The 15,762-nt window shown below is 42.2% G+C and overlaps 2 protein-coding genes across 2 annotated transcripts in view; one reads left to right on the forward strand and one right to left on the reverse strand.

Moving 5' to 3' along the window:
- The window catches only part of ALG14 (ALG14 UDP-N-acetylglucosaminyltransferase subunit), a 90,507-nt gene extending 89,840 nt beyond the window's left edge, over window positions 1-667 (reverse strand). The window contains exon 1 of the mRNA XM_055341408.1: window positions 485-667. Within this exon, the coding sequence (XP_055197383.1) occupies window positions 485-620 (136 nt within the window). The 5' untranslated portion in view covers window positions 621-667. The remainder of the gene's footprint in view (window positions 1-484) is intronic.
- Window positions 668-752: 85 nt separating this feature from the next.
- TLCD4 (TLC domain containing 4) overlaps window positions 753-15,762 on the forward strand; it is a 103,222-nt gene continuing 88,212 nt past the window's right edge. Inside the window, exons 1-2 of the mRNA XM_055341404.1 lie at window positions 753-841; window positions 1,215-1,308. The gene's annotated coding sequence lies outside the window, so the exon portion shown is untranslated. The remainder of the gene's footprint in view (window positions 842-1,214; window positions 1,309-15,762) is intronic.

The following is a 15,762-nucleotide window of genomic DNA, read 5'->3' on the forward strand; positions in this document are numbered from 1 at the left end:
TTCTGAAATGTGTATTTTCTATGTTGTCTCTATCCTCATGGATTTGTGTATTTTATGAATGTGACAATTCACTTTGCCTCACTTGCCATGTAGTATTGGTGATCCCTACACTAAAGACAAAAATGCCTCGATTAATAAGGCAAAGCAGCAATTTTTTACTCCGGAAGGTTGCACGTTAGCGTCATGAGGCTTCTGCGTCCTTTCTGTTCAATGATGATTTGTCAGAAGGATACAGGCCACGTGGAAGCTTAATTACAGACCAGCGTAAGTCACTCATTTGTCATTAAAAGATGCCTGGGCCGCGTCGGCAAACCAGCCTTTTGCACCGGCCGCGCGGACCGGGTCCGGTAATAACGGGGGGAAACTACAAATCCCAGCAGGCAACGCTCCGAAAACGGCTAAGGAGACTAGAAGAGAGCGCCGCGGTGTACTCTGGGGTTTGTAGTGAGCGACCCAGGCTCGACGGTCACGCCCCAATACTTACCGGACCCAGCCACCACCAAGAGACTGAGAGACCGACGCGGCCCGGGGGCGCGACAACGGAGCACTACCCACAGCCGCAGCGCCAGCAGCGCGGCCCCCGCAGCTCCCGCCGCCGCCAGGACAAGGACGCTCGCCATGCGGAGACAGGGCGCATGCGCACCACCCTCAGCCGCGGTCAAAGTTCAAGAAGTACGGGCGCCGCGGAGACGCACCCGGGGCGGGGCGGGGCGGGGGCGGGGCTTGCCGGCGCCGGGAGGAGCTGGGGCGGCGGGCGGAAGTGCCGCGCGGCTGCTCCCGCGCTCGGACTGAAGTTCGGCAGCTTCTGCGCCAGACGAGTGTGATTTCCAGCCGTGACGAGGTCAGGCCACCTGTGCGCCCCAGGGGCTCCGGAGCTCCCAAGTCGGAGGTGTCCGGCGCCGCTGACTCGGAATTGCACCTGAGGCCGAGAGCCTACGCCGCCTGTTTTCGTTCTTCCAACCCTCTTTCTTTCCCTCCTTCCTCCCTCCCCTCCCCTTCCCTTCCTTCCCCTCTCTCCTCCTCCTCCCTCTCCCCTCCCCTCCCCCCTTTCCCTACCCTTCCTTCCCCTTCCTCCTTTTTAAATGCCGGAGGAAGTGTTTCTGTTGCACGTGCAGACTGCGCTTGCCAGTAAAAGCTACTTGAGTACGAAAAAATTGAATGTAAGGCCCCCATCTCAGTCTCTTTCCCGACACTCGTGTTTTTGACTTTTCTAGGCATTGTCACAGATCTTTGTGATCCGAGTGGCCGAGAGCGATCACCTCCAGCTATGCCCTGATCCTGAGAGGAGCGGAAGCTCAGTGACTCAAGGTAGCAGGAGAGAGAAGGCAGCGCCTACAGTTAATAGTTAATTTTACCACGAAGCCAGCACCTCCGCCAGTCCCGGTTTTGCTAATCTTTTGTGGCCCGTTTGATCCGCATTGCAGCAATATAAAAATACCTGAGATTACAGAAGCCCCCTCACCCCAAGTGTAATTTGTCGTCAGTCCCGTACACACTACAGGTTAGACCGGGCAAGTATACAGATGAACGAACAGGTCCCGAAAGATGAAACCGCTTGCTCAAGGGAAATAGTGGCAGATGGAGATTCAGAAACCAGAAATGCTAACTCCGCATAGGAGTATTACATCGCGTATTCCTTTGCTCCAGACTTGCTTGATGACCACATCACTTCCCTGGAGCCTAGAATGTGTCTTTTTTTTTTTTTTTCGATTTTTTAAATTTATTTACGATAGTCATAGAGAGAGAGAGGCAGAGACACAGGCAGAGGGAGAAGCAGGCTCCATGCACCGGGAGCCCGACGTGGGATTCGATCCCGGATCTCCAGGATCGCGCCCTGGGCCAAAGGCAGGCGCTCAAACCGCTGCGCCACCCAGGGACCCCTAGAATGTGTCTTTTAAAATGCAGTCCCTCAGGAGAGGCCTGGGATCAGGTCATCCAAGCAGTGTATCAATTTCTATCAGCAGGCAAGTCTGAGAAACATTTAGGGACTTGGTAGCGTCATTTTCACAGCGCTTCCCATATTCAGTCTTCCAATCAAATCCTCTTAACCCTACACCCTCACAATGAGGCCAAACGGTGAATATTATTTCCCTCTTTAAGGATAAAGACGCGGATTCTATAAAAGTTCAATGATTTGCCTAGGATTTCTTAGCTAGGAAGTGGTGGAGAAGGTTTATAGTTGTGGGCTTAGAAGTCAGTGCCTCAAATTTTAATGGAATCAGAATCCCCTGGGCTTATAAATACGTAATTCAAAGTCCAGAGCCTCTGGCACAGTATAAAAAACAACTTAAGTATATTACAAAGGTTGTAGTTTTCTTTCATCTGCCCACTCTGCCATTCCCAGCAATGTCTTCAACGTAAGGCTCGCCCCTTATACTTCAAAGAAGATGTTAGCGTGTCAGAAATTACATGCAGATGGGGGAAATCTCCAGAGCCAAAAAAAGGACATTATCTTGTCATTGGGTCTTTTTTTTTTTTTTTTTTTTTTTTTTTTAAGGGGTGAGGAAACTTTTGCCTGAACCCCTTACAGCCAACTTTCTTTCATGCTCTCTGGCCATATTTATGTCACTTGCTTATTCATAAAAGGGATGAGACCTCAAAGCTGGCTTGGGTAGGGTGGAGCATGGCGTACAACATACCTGTTGTATCCGGCTGTTGGTTGGAGGGTGGGTACTGAACACAATGGTCTCTTGGAGAGAAGGAAGTTGGAGGAGGGTAAAGGAGAGATGATTGTTGGTTAGGCAAATAATAGCGTTTGGATTGCTGTGAAAATGTTGTGTCCCAGATGGCTTTGTAACCCAACACAGGTAATGCAGATGTCAGGCATATTAATAATTACTAGACTGCAGGTCTCAGAAGACACCCTTGCATTCTCCTTTACCCCATCGCCTCAATTCTATAATTACCTGTATCTGTAGGAAATAACCAGCTTGACCACATTGGCATGCAGCTGGAATGAATGAGGATGATCAAGCTTTTAGAGGCTGCCAGTAAATGCAGTGAATCAAAAAGGGAGGAGTAGCAGACATTGTTTAGAATTATTGATTATTTTGAATTAAGGCTCGGGTCAAAATACTCAGTGTTCCTGACAAGTTGAGTTCAGAGAGGAGGTAGGTGGCAGGCAGGGACAGGAACAAACTTGGGAACTCCTGAACGAAATCAGTGATCGCTGGGCTGTGACAGGCATGAAATGTGTAGATAATCAAGAGGTCAAGAAGCTGTACTGGATTAATCAGGAAAAGCAAGGCTGAGTGGCAAGCAGCAACTAAAATTCCTCGTGAGGAGTAAGTTGCACCACCAATGCAGATTACAGATGCATAGAAGTAAATTATAGTGCTGTGAAAGCACGAAAAATATTAGTAATTGGCAATGAGTGGGACGCCTGGGTGGCTCAGCAGTTGAGCGTCTGCCTTTAGCTCAGGGCGTGATCCCGGGATCGAGTCCCACACTGAGTCCCTGCATGGAGCCTGCTTCTCCCTCTGCCTGTCTCTGCCCCTCTCTCTCTGTGTCTCTCATGAATAAATAAATAAAATCTTAAAAAAAAATTGGCAATGAGTAATGCTATTGAGCCATAACTAATTGTAAGTAAAGTTCTATCTGGGAAGTGATTTTTATTATCCTTTTAAATCTATTTTTCTAAAGCTTCTATGGAAAATCTCTATTATTCATGAATATTAAAAATGTTAAGATTATTTTGTGCTGTTAAGTAGGATTGTACTTGTTAATTTATCAATATTTAATGAGCACGTGCTATGTGCTAGATTTAGGTACAGTGGATTTCGTATAAATAGAACAATAACCCAGATGAGAAACTTAGACTAGAAAGATGATACTGGAGGTAGAAGAGGGTAGATTTGAGATATATTTTATAGAGTCATTAAGACTCATTGTTGGATTAGATATTGGAGATCAAGGTGGCTCCTAGAGTTTTGACTTCAAATGTGGTTGGATGGTGTCATTTGCTAAGAATAGATGGACAGGAAGAGAAACAAGCTTTTGTGGGTAGACAAAGGGGAGGATATGAAAATAAAGTGTTCTGTTTTGGATGTTGGCTTGAATAGCCTGTTAGACATACAAGTGGTTATGTCAAATGGGTAGTTTCATGTACAAATCTGAAGCTTGGGTCAGAGCTAGAGGTTTAAATTTAGAAGTCAGCATATACATGGTACTGAAAGCCATGAGACTGGGTGTGATCACCTAGGGAGGGAGTTTAGGTCAGTCTTGTGCAATAGAACTTTCTGCAATGATGGAAAGGTTTTATGTCCACGTTGTTTCCTATCTACATGTGCCTGTTGAACACTTGAAATGTGGCTGGTGCAACTGAGGAACTGAATCTTAATTTTACTTAAATTATTTTAAATTTAAATAGACACATGTGGCTAGTGGCTACGGTATTGGGCAGCTCAGGATTGAGAAGAATATGGGGTCATTAACATTTAGAGGTCTAATAAAGGGGCTTTAGCCAGCAAGAAAGATAGAGAAGGGAAAGCCAGGGAGATAGAAGGAAAATCAGAAAAGAGTGGTATCCACAAAAACCAGGAGAAGAGAATGATTCAAGAATGGGAGTGCAGTCAGCTATATCACATGCTGTTCATAGTTGGGATCACATGACTTAAATTAGTCGCTGAGGATCTAAGCAAGAACAGCATTTCCATGAAATGGTGGTTACAGAAGGCAGTTGGAAATGGGCAGAAGAGAGAATGGGAGATGAAGAAACGCAGTGTCTGTGGACAGTTCAAGTTTTTCTTTGAAAGGGAATGGAGAAATTGGATGGGAAATGGAGAATTTGAAATTGAGGAAACTTACTTCAAGATGGGAACTATTAGAAATATTCATTTGATGTTGACAATGCCCATGGAGGAAAATTGATGCAAGAGAGAAAAGGAATGAGAGTAGGAACAAAGTTCTTCAAAAGATGAAGAGGGTCAGAATGTAGCACAAGTGGAGGAACTGGGCTTTGATAGGAGGAGGGACCTTTATCCCAAGATAACAGGGTGTAAGGCAGGGATACAATGCAGGTACTGTGAGGTTTATAGAGTTGGTGGTAAATAGATGAGTGTGTGGAGATTCAGGGTAGAGAGTGAGAGGCTCAAGGAGAAAGAAGTTGGGAAATAATCATCTTGAAAAGTAATTGGCACATTCTCAAGGATTGGCGTAGGATTTCTGGGGAGATTGGAATGCCCACTTGAAGCTTATGATAACAAATTTAGAGAGAAACCAGTCAGCATAATTTTATGTCTTTTTCCCCACTGGGAAAGGCAGATAGTTGGCTTTAACCAAAGTTAGATTTTTGACAGGTGAATACATCAGCAAGATAAGATTCTTCTCAAGGGAGCAAGGTCTGTGGAACTTTCTCTGAACATAGTGGGAAGTGAAGACAAGAGGTAAAGGTAGGAGAGTGGGTGAATAGTGACAGAATGAAAAGTCAGGGCATTGGAGGCCTAAAGAAGGTTGAAAATTAGCAATGAAAGAACTAGAGCCTGTGAACTGTAGAGATAAGAGGCAGTGGTCAGCGAGTGGGATGCTTGAAGTCAGTATTGTGTTATTACTGATAGTAGTTTTTAGGGCGTAACTATAAGAATGGATGAAAAAGATACAAGGGCCACGCACACGGATGCCAAAGTCACTAAGGGGTGGAGAGGAAGATGAGCTCAAGTTTTCAAGAAGAGTGTAGAAGATGATAGCAACCAAAAAGACCTTTGGGTATAAGCTGGATGTCTTTCATTTGTCCCTCAAGATTCCTTATTCTCCACCCCACTCAGAGCCATGAGAGCTGAAACCTGTGGATTCAGTCAACATTTTCCTTGCTGTCGGGTTCTGGTTGGGTTTGGCCAGTGGGGTGCCTTAGTAGATCTGATGCAGGGAGGCCATGTCCCTGAATGGGAGGTCTCTGCTCTTCAACATGGCTTCTACACCGCTCTCTCCTTCTGGGCCCCAGAGCTCCCTTTCCTTATTCCTTCAGGCCAAGGGATGGTGACAGTTCCACTGTTACTGGCCTTCAGTGACTGCACTGTCCCTTGTGCCTTCCTTCCCTCATTCCTACCTCTGTAAATAGTACCTTTATTAAATCATCCTCACCTTAATACAAGTATGCCGTCTGTATTCTGTTGGGGTGGTACAACTGCATGATCAAGAACTTCAGAGGAGCTAGTTTTTTTAAAGAAGGAGAAATGATTTGGAAGCAGTGATATGGATCAGGAGTTTCCCCACTTCCTGTGCATGTGTGAGAAACAAATGGCCTCCATTTGAGAGACGTATTGAGGAGCAAGTCTTCAGCTTCTGCAGGGAGGTGGAGAAGTCATTCAAAAAGAAGTTGAAGATAGAGGGGAAGTTTTCAGGTTACAGATTAGGAGGTGGAGAAGTCATTCAAAAAGAAGTTGAAGATAGAGGGGAAGTTTTCAGGTTACAGATTAGGAGGTCCAAAGTATGCTGTGAAAGGGTTTGAAGGGTGGTGAGGAATAGGAGTTGTGTCAGATTGGGGGAATATAGAAGTTTTAAAGTAATCATGAAGATAATAGTATCTTGATAATCAGGATAATACTAATCTGGGAGGTTTCTAGGGCTTGAAGTAAATATGGTGGAGGGCAGGCTCTCGATTCTTTGGGTTCAGTTCTACAAGTACCTAATATGTGCAGCTCACTGGGCTAGGTCCTGGGGTTACAGTGGTAAGGCAGTAACAGTTAATACCCAAGCAGTGACTCAATAATGACCCTGACTATGTGAATTGCATACCTCCTAGAGAGAAAGGTCCTCCTAGAGAAAAGCTACCTAACCCATGCTTTCATGGGCTGCCTTGGAGCATGGGCCACTAGGGACCCTTTCCCAACAGAGTTCAACAATCCTGAAGCCTAATGAGAGTAGTAAATTATGGATAAAGACTGAAGCTCTTCTGCAAGAGCCAGGAAGACCGTTTTGATCAGCATTATGTTTGCCCATGACAAGGTAAACTTGGAAGGGAGTTCTTCGTCTGGGCCACAGACTGCCTTACCATTAAAGATCTTCTGGAAGATGTGGTAGGATAGGGGACAGAAATTGTCCCAGTACAACCCAAATCTTTGCTATAGCCAAGACTTTTTCCTTGTCAAATATACTAATACATGTTTAAGTTGCAGCTTTTTCCTGAATGAAGCCACGTGCTAGGATTCCTTGAACACTAACCCTTAAAGGCTAAGGCAATTGTTAATATTTGATTGGCATTTACTGTGTGCTTCCTATATGCCAGGCACTCAGAACATGAATTAACTAATTCTCACAATACCCTACAAGGTAGGCATTATAATGATCCCATTTTACAAATGAAGACATTGAGGTACAGAGAAATCATTTGCTCTGGGTCACAGAGCCCGGAATTGGCAGTCAGTATTCCAAAAAGCCATACTCTTCCCTTCTACGGTATCATTAAAAGTATTTGTCATCTATTTATATCAGCTGTTGTGCTATATATTAAAGAAAGGAAGATAGAGATATATTCTACTATGACTTTTTCTTTATAAAATTGGAGCTAAATAGGAGGCAAAGGATTTTTAAAAAGTGACCTTTTCAGGGGTACCTGGCTGGCTCAGTTGATAGAGCATATGACTCTTGATCTAGGGATTGTGAGTTCAAGCCCTATTTTGGGTGTAGAGCCTACCAAAACAAATTTTTTTTTAAAGTGGGTTTTTCATATTCCAGTTAAGAATTGCTTCTGTTTTCTAGCCTGTTCTTCAATTGCATTCCAAAAGGATATTAGAGTAAATAGACATGTCTCTCTGTCTCTCTGTGTATATAATCACTCTTGATTCATGCCTTGTTTAAGATAAGTTTGCAGTGAAATTACTAGACACACTAATTTTATTCTCTTGCTTTATGTTCATTTATCTTAGGTATATCTTTCCAGATATGTTTATAAATTCCTTGCTCCAGCCTTATACACACAAAATGCCTGATCAGTTCCAAATTTAGCAAGACATTAAAATCTTATTTAAAAATACATTCCCAGACTATCACGGTAAGTATCACACCACATCGTACTGTTTATTAATGACAACCACAACAATAATGGCTCCTTTAATTTTCAGTTACCATATTTTCAATTCTAGACCTATAAATAAAGTCAGAAACAATTAGATTTCTGCACTAAATACTGCTTTTCTTTGAAATCTTGCAAATTAATTTTCTCTTCATCCCAACCCTCCCTCCACACAATGCCTCTGCCTGGCATGCCAATCGGGTCTGTCTTTTCTTCATTGTACATCTTCCCTTTCCACCCTCTCTTTCCCAAATCCTTTTTTTTTTGCTGCCAGAGAGCTCTTTGTCCTTGTTAGAAACACACAGATTGTACCTTCTCTCTTATCTGACTATACATTGTACCTGTGAAATTCACATGCATAATAAAACATGCAGGCTACCATTCAGTAGGCATTTATATACCTTCTCAACCACTTTTCACAGCCTCCTGTGAACTTAAGTATTATTATCATCCCCATTTTGTAGGTGAGGAAGTTGAGGCTTTACCACGCTAGCTAACACTAACTCATCGCGGCTGCTGCTTTGATTTGATTTCCGGTGGATGTACTGTGGCCATCTAGTGGCTTCAGGAATATGGTGATGTTACCTAGGGAAGATACTTAATGCAGAAAACATGTTACATTAAGAAGAAGGGGATAAGAAGAATGAAATATACAGATGTGCTACTTAAAGGTTAGTGTTATTTTCTCTTTCAAGTTTTGTGTAAACAAAAAAATGTATATGAATACATTTCACCACAGCAGGTAAATAACTCTTACTGTGCCCTTTAACCTGGTTTTTTATCAGTCTCTGTGCTTTATTTAATGTTCTACTTACCTTATATCAGCACTAGGTGTCCTATTCATTGTGAAATCTCTTCTCAATTTGTTATAGACAGGGTTGTTAATTTACCAAAAATATTTTTTGGTAGAAATCTCAGATAACTTAGCTATTTCCCAAACTTAAGGTTCTCTTTTCCACTCTAGTACTCCAATGAGATCTTTGCAGGTTTTATTTGTTTTGGAGTAACATAAAAGATAACAAATGAACCTGAGAAAGTCTTACCACTTTGAAATATTTGTTGAGTATTTAACTAGGGAACTAGGGAGTACCTGCGTCTTAACTTCAAAATTTAAAAGAATCTCTAGATATCCCTTTTTGAAAAAATGCTATAAATTAAACAAAACCTCCCATGGTCAGTGTCCTCCATCAATTATGCCCTCTCTTTCCTGACTAACCACTGACTCACCGTGTCTTTATCCATAGCCTACAAAGCTTAAGTCTCCCCCATTAAAAAATAAAAGCAAAATCAATAAAACCCTTCCTCAAGCAGTCTGGCTCAGCATAACCCTTTTAAACTACCAGCCAGGCACAGCCCAACCACATGAAAATGGCACTCCAGTGTTTAACCACACCTTTATGCTTTTGCCAGAGTGTTTTTCCACTCCCAGCCTGTTTTTAACACAATTGGGCTGTTTCCTGAAGCCTTCTGGTGAGCACCAAAGTTGTATTTCAGGTGTTGAGAGGTAGTCATCTGAGCATGTAGCCAGGCAGCCGATTCTTAGTGGACTCCACATATGGAGGCTCCTCTCAGTGTATAGAGGAAGCAGGACCCTCTCATCTCAACCCTAGAGAAGTAGGTATTGACTGACACAGGCCTTGACCTAGAATGACACTGTCCTATGTATACAGGATACCTCTATAATACACCAGCCTGAAGGGTGGCTGAGTGGTTAAGAGCTTGGTTGAATTTGTGCTGACCTGACTTGCCCCTACAAAAGGAAACAAACAAATGCGGTATATTAGGTTTGCTCTATCTTAGCCAGTCTTCCCTGTTAGCCATCACCATATGGCTCTGCAATAACTCTCTGAAAAGACCTAACAAACTGCCTAAGAAAGGAGCTTTCAGATGCCTTCTCCCCATTTTGTTGTATTTCTTCTTAGTCTCAGTCTGGTGGCCCCTCTTGTCCTTCAGAAATATTCATCCACCTCCCATCAAAGGATGTTTTATTCCTTGGTTTCTTTTCCATATCCCAATGCCTCAGGCTTCATCTGAATAAGTGTTCTTTTTTTTTTTTTTTTTTCCCTTAGTCATTTGTGGTTCCAGAGGATAATGACCTTAAGTCTCATGACTAAGGGTGAAGGTAAATATCCCAATAGTTGTTTAGTCTTCCCACCACAGTGATCTCTAGGCCATCTAAAATTTAAGCACACATTGCAATAGCACTTTTTTTCCTCAGAGACAATCCAATCCATCCAATCCAATCCTTTCTCCATGAAATATTCCTTTTAAAATAATGTTGGCCCTATAGTATCAGAACAAAGATTGCTACTTTCTCTGGTACTTTAAAGAAACAGCACCAACTTTAATTAGAATTTGATTCTGAGTCTTTTCATGGGGGTTTGGGATGGAGGGGAGTCATGTTTTCAATTTAATCTGCCAAGCAAAAATGCCTAAAGTTTATGTTTCACTGTTGCTGATTCATCTCTCTTTTGTCTGTTCATATTTGTTGATGTATTGCCCCCCTCCATTGATATTCTAAAGAGTAGGGGGTTGCCCAAACTCCAGCTGTGGCTAAGGTGTTTTGGGTCCTTCATTTCCACACCCAGCATGGATCCCCGATTCTCCAGAGAACAAGCCGTCTATCTCATGCACAAGAGGCAATTACTGATTATGAGAGTGGAGGTAGGTAGAAGCAGTGTCTCTGGAGGCCTCAGGACCCCATTACTATAGGATTCAACCACCATATCCAAGAGTAGTTCTGAACTTTGGGAGAACTTTACCAACCTAACATGCAGAACGCTCTTCTATTCCAACTGTTCAAGTTACACATTATATAATGCCAGGGAGCTAAAACTGTGGGCCTTTCTGGTCTCCAGAGCCAGATACCCCAACTTGGTCCCTGGGGATTAGTTCTCATCTTAGTCCAGATGCAAGTGGAACTAGTCATAACTAGTTACCATCTTATCTCTTTTTTCCTAAAAACTCAATGTTCTTAAAAGAGTTTAATCCATTTGATGTCTTATTTTTCTTTGTTCATATTCACTCTTAATTTGCTGCAATCTAGTTTCTGCCATTGTTATTCACCAGCAACATCTAGATTTTCAAGTCCAAAGAGTATTTCCTTCTCTAGCCTCTCTTGTCTTCTCTCAGGTAATTGAACCTTTTCCCTCCCATTGATTTTCATTACTCCATTTTCTTCTGATTCTCCTCACATCACTATTGTTCTATTTGGAAATTTTTCTTTAGTTTTTCTTTCTACTTCCCTTAAAAAAAAAAAAAAACAGCTTAAAAATATATTTAGAAAATACTAGAAATAATAAAATGGAAACTTAGGTAGTCACCAGCTAGGTTTTCCTTTTCTTGTATTTTTTCTCCATACTACCATTCTCTTTCCCCCTAAGGAAAAAATCCTTATATACCCCATTTTGGTCTTTATACCTCTGAGGGGTCTTATCCTTGGGAATCTTTTCTTACTTCTTCTGGCAGATGAATGGCTGCTGCCATAACCTCCATTCCTCCTCTTCTGGTGCATGTTGGCTCCGTCAGAGACTCCTTGTCCTCTTTTATAGCTAGGTATGATTTTGTGGGGATGTTCTTGCTGATAGACTCTAACTGGAAGTGGTGAGTTCGACTTTGGCCTTATCTTTGTAAAAGAAGACAGCTTCCCTTGCACTGCTTGCCGTCTCCTCCATGGAAATGTCTATGACCATCTGCAACCATTGAGATGAGGGAGACATCTTAAGAGAGGGTGGGACAACAAGATAAAAGGAATCTGGGTCCTAAATGGCTTCACAGAACAGAGTGCCGTGTAGTCTAGGCCCAACTATTATGTGAGAGGGAAAGACACTCATCTTCTTTATTTTAATTTTTCATTTCTTTACTTTCATTTCCACTGCTTTCTGGGGTCTCTATTACAGCAAGTTAGCCTTGACTCGAATATAAAAATCGATACCTGGAAATGGGAGACTTGTAACAAAGTCTTAAAGCATATAGCATTACCTAAGTGGTCAGATAATTGGCAGCAAGGAAATAGCTCTTGCTAGCTAGAAAACTGGTGATTTTCGTGGCACCATTGTAAGATACTTGGTAAAACTCTCACCTACTCAGTTTGGAAGACTGACCATGTTTCTTGTATGGCTGAATTTTAGAGGAAGCATTTGGAAAGAACCAGAATATAAATGAAATTGTTGCTCCTTGGCTAGTTTAGGAAGGTTTTTCAAGAAAGAAATGAGATCACATAAGAAATGATGCGTTTGCAAGGAGAGATGGAAGGAATAGAGTATATAGAAAATTGGAGCCTCACAAGGTTAGGAAATTCGATTACTTCTGTGGTCCAAACAGGATAAGACTGTTTTTCAAACACTTTCTTAAAGCCCACCCATTAAGATTCATCAGCCAAAGAGATCTAGCCTTACAGTGAAGGTCAGATTAGCAGTGTTACCCTCACTTAGTTTGTAAAGATTACCTCAAAATAGCAACCATTTAAACAATAAAACTAGAGGGTAAGGAAGTTGAAGAGCTCCATCCAGAAAAGAACTTTGGGTATAGTTTCTGGCACATGTAACAGACTGGAGAGGAATAGCATAGAAGCCTACTAAGATTTTGAGGAAATTACAGTGCTAAAGAAACCAGGGATCTGACCTGCAAAAGCCAGTCATTATGTCCTCAAGCCATTTCTAGGAAAACACACTTTCCAGTATTCACTCTATTTTGAAACTGGAGGATAATGGACAAGGAAGAACCTTCTGGAGTGTGTAAACCTAGGGTCATTGTGGGCATAACCAAACATGTCCAGAGCGATTAATCAGGAAATTTCTTCCATGGCTAGGGCAGGAATTTCTGTTTGGAAAGAAACTATGAAGGACTATTGGTTGTTGCATGTTTCCCATTCTGTCCTTTTTGAATTGGAAGTTTTTATTGTGGTTAGTTTTATTCCTGCCCCACCATTGCATATTGCATTGAGTATGGGCATCAAGTAACTTCTGTTTCGTTTATAATTACTGGACTATATTCAGCCACATAACATAGGCATAACAGAGAAGGCTGTACTTTCCTCAGAGATACTGGACTTTGAGCTGGCTTCAGAACCTGGGTAGGCCCATGAATGGTGTCTTTTAGAGAGAGAGGTTGATGTATATAGGAAGAAGAGAGTGCTCACATAGTTGGGTAGTCTGAAGGATTGAGTGAACCTCTTTGTTTATCTTTGCCTTAATTCATACAATCTTCCTGGAGGTTCTGATTTATTTATTCAGAAACTTATCACCTGCACTTGATACCTCTCAAATTCATATGTCCAACCAGGATTCTCTTTCATGTTCCAGACCTATATTATCTAAGTACAGTTAGCCTTTGAACAAAATGTGCAGGTCCACTTACATGTGGATTTTTTACAGCACAGTACTATAAATATATTTTCCTTATAATTTTCTTTTTTCTAGCTTTATTATAAGAATATATGTAATACATATAATGCACAAAATATGTGTTAGTTGACTATGTTATTGGTAAGGCTTCCAGTCAACAATAGACTATTAGTAGTTCAGTTTTGAGGGAATCAAAACTTATATGCAGATTTTTGACTACATGGGGTTGGTACCCTAACCCCCATGCTATTCAAGGGTTAACTGTATTGGATACCTTTGCATGGATTGACCATAGGAAAAATGTTAATCATAACATGTCTGAGACCGAAATAATTTTTGCTTAAACATGTACCTACTCTGTGAGAGATTGCAATTAATGGTCACAAACTCGGCCTATCCCCACTATACATGCCCTCTTGCACTGTGACTTTTCTGTTCTTCCCATCAAGAAGTGGACTCCAGATCTCCACCTCCTGGTATCTGGACTGACTTTGTGACTTGCTTTGATCAATAAAATGCAGCAGAAGTACTGATGTGGGATTTGTGACCCTAGAGCTGAAGAAGCTTCGCAGGCTTTGCTGTCAATCTTTTGGAAAGCTTCTGTCATCCTGTGAAGAAACATGGGCTAGCCTCTTTGAGGATGAGAGGCTATGTGGAGAAGGTGCCCAGCTGGCATCCAGTACCAACCACCAGCATGACCAACAGTGGAATTTACAAGGCCCAGTAGCTCCCCCTGTTCTATAATTATTAAGAATCTCCAGGAGATGGGAATAGCAGAATAAACTCAGCACAAGCTACATGTCCACGAAGCAGGCCTTGACCCTAGAGATACCATCTTGAACCATCAAGCTCCTGCCAAGGTACCACAGCTTACTATCCCTGTGTGAGTGAGCCCAGGCAAAAGCAGCGGAATTTCCCAACTAAGTCCGGCCCAAATTGTTGAGCCACAGAATTGGTAGCTAATAAATGATTGTTTTAAGCCATGAAGTTTTGTGATAGTTTATTTTGGGCAGCAATAACTAAGACTTCATTAATGACCTCCTATCCAGGATGATTAAAGCTCAAATCATTCAACCTCACCCATATTTTTCATGTCATCCTGTGAGGCCTGAGGAACTCTGTGTTTTTTCCCTTCCTGTATGTGCTCGTCTTGCCTAGGAGTGCGGGTCGTGAAGCTATAGTGTCCAGGTGTAAATCCGAAGTTCTCCCATTACTATTTGTGTGACTTTGGACACATTATTTTACCTCTTTGTGCCTCTGTTTCCTTATCCATAAAACAGAGCTAACCCTATCTTTCATATTAGGGTCTGTGCAGGTTAAATGAATGGAGCCGAGCACAGTGACTATGCTCTCTAAGTGTTAGTGATTATGATGGCCTTGAATTTAGCCACACCATCCGTGAAGTTCAGGAGGGACCATGCAGGATCACTGTGGAAGATTTCTGGGCTTGGGCTGGATCAGCACTCACAAAGGGACATGGTCCTAGAGGGACAGTAAAGTAGTATGAGGTCAGAAATTTGGGCTTGGCAGTCAGGCTTTCCTCCCTTCCATCCCAGCTCTGCCATTTGTTCTCTTTCTTTCATGAGTTACTTACTCCTTTTAGGTCTTCCTTTTGTCAGCTGTTGAGTGGAAATAATAAAAGGAAATCTCTGAGAACATCACTTCAAGGCTCGCCTGAGGACTAAATGATTAAGTCGTGTAGGACTGGCTTATAGAAGAAGCCTTGTGAGCCTGGCATATAGAATATGCCCGCTACATGATAACTGAAATGTGAGTATTGGTGAGAAAGGCAAGCCAAGATCTCTGGGCAAGGATAATATGTACATGTATACAAGGTGGTAAACAGGATGTGAGGTAAGCGATCAGGTGCCAAAGAGAAGGTGAACAGAAGAAGTTTGGAAACCAAGGCAAAAGTGAAACCCTTCAGGACTTTGGTTGCTGCATCAGAAAGTGTAGGATGATGTAATGTATATTTCCTGAACTTCTCTGCAAGCTATAACAGCAAAATGGAAAATGCTTTAGGAGCCGACTTTGGATTAGAGGGAATAGCTCAGGACGCCTGGGGGCCTCAGCGGTTGAGCATCTGCCTTCTGCCCAGGGTGTGATCCTGGAGTCCCAGGATTGAGTCCCAAATCGGGCTCCCTACATGGAGCCTGCTTCCCCCTCTGCCTGTGTCTCTGTGCCTCTCTCTGTCATTCATTCATTCATTCATTCATGAATGAATGAATGAATAAATAAATAAATAAATAATCTTAAAAAAAAATAGAGGGAATAGCTCAAACAAATCTCAGCTTATGCACCACCAATTGCCTTTGAGGGCCCCCTGCATCTTTAGCTTGCTTCTTGTCTTTTCTTTCCTTATCAGTTAAGAATCCAGTTATTTATTGAGCACCTTGGAATACAATGATA

Source organism: Nyctereutes procyonoides, unplaced genomic scaffold (genome assembly GCF_905146905.1).
Source record: "Nyctereutes procyonoides isolate TBG_1078 unplaced genomic scaffold, NYPRO_anot_genome, whole genome shotgun sequence".
NCBI lineage: Eukaryota > Metazoa > Chordata > Mammalia > Carnivora > Canidae > Nyctereutes > Nyctereutes procyonoides.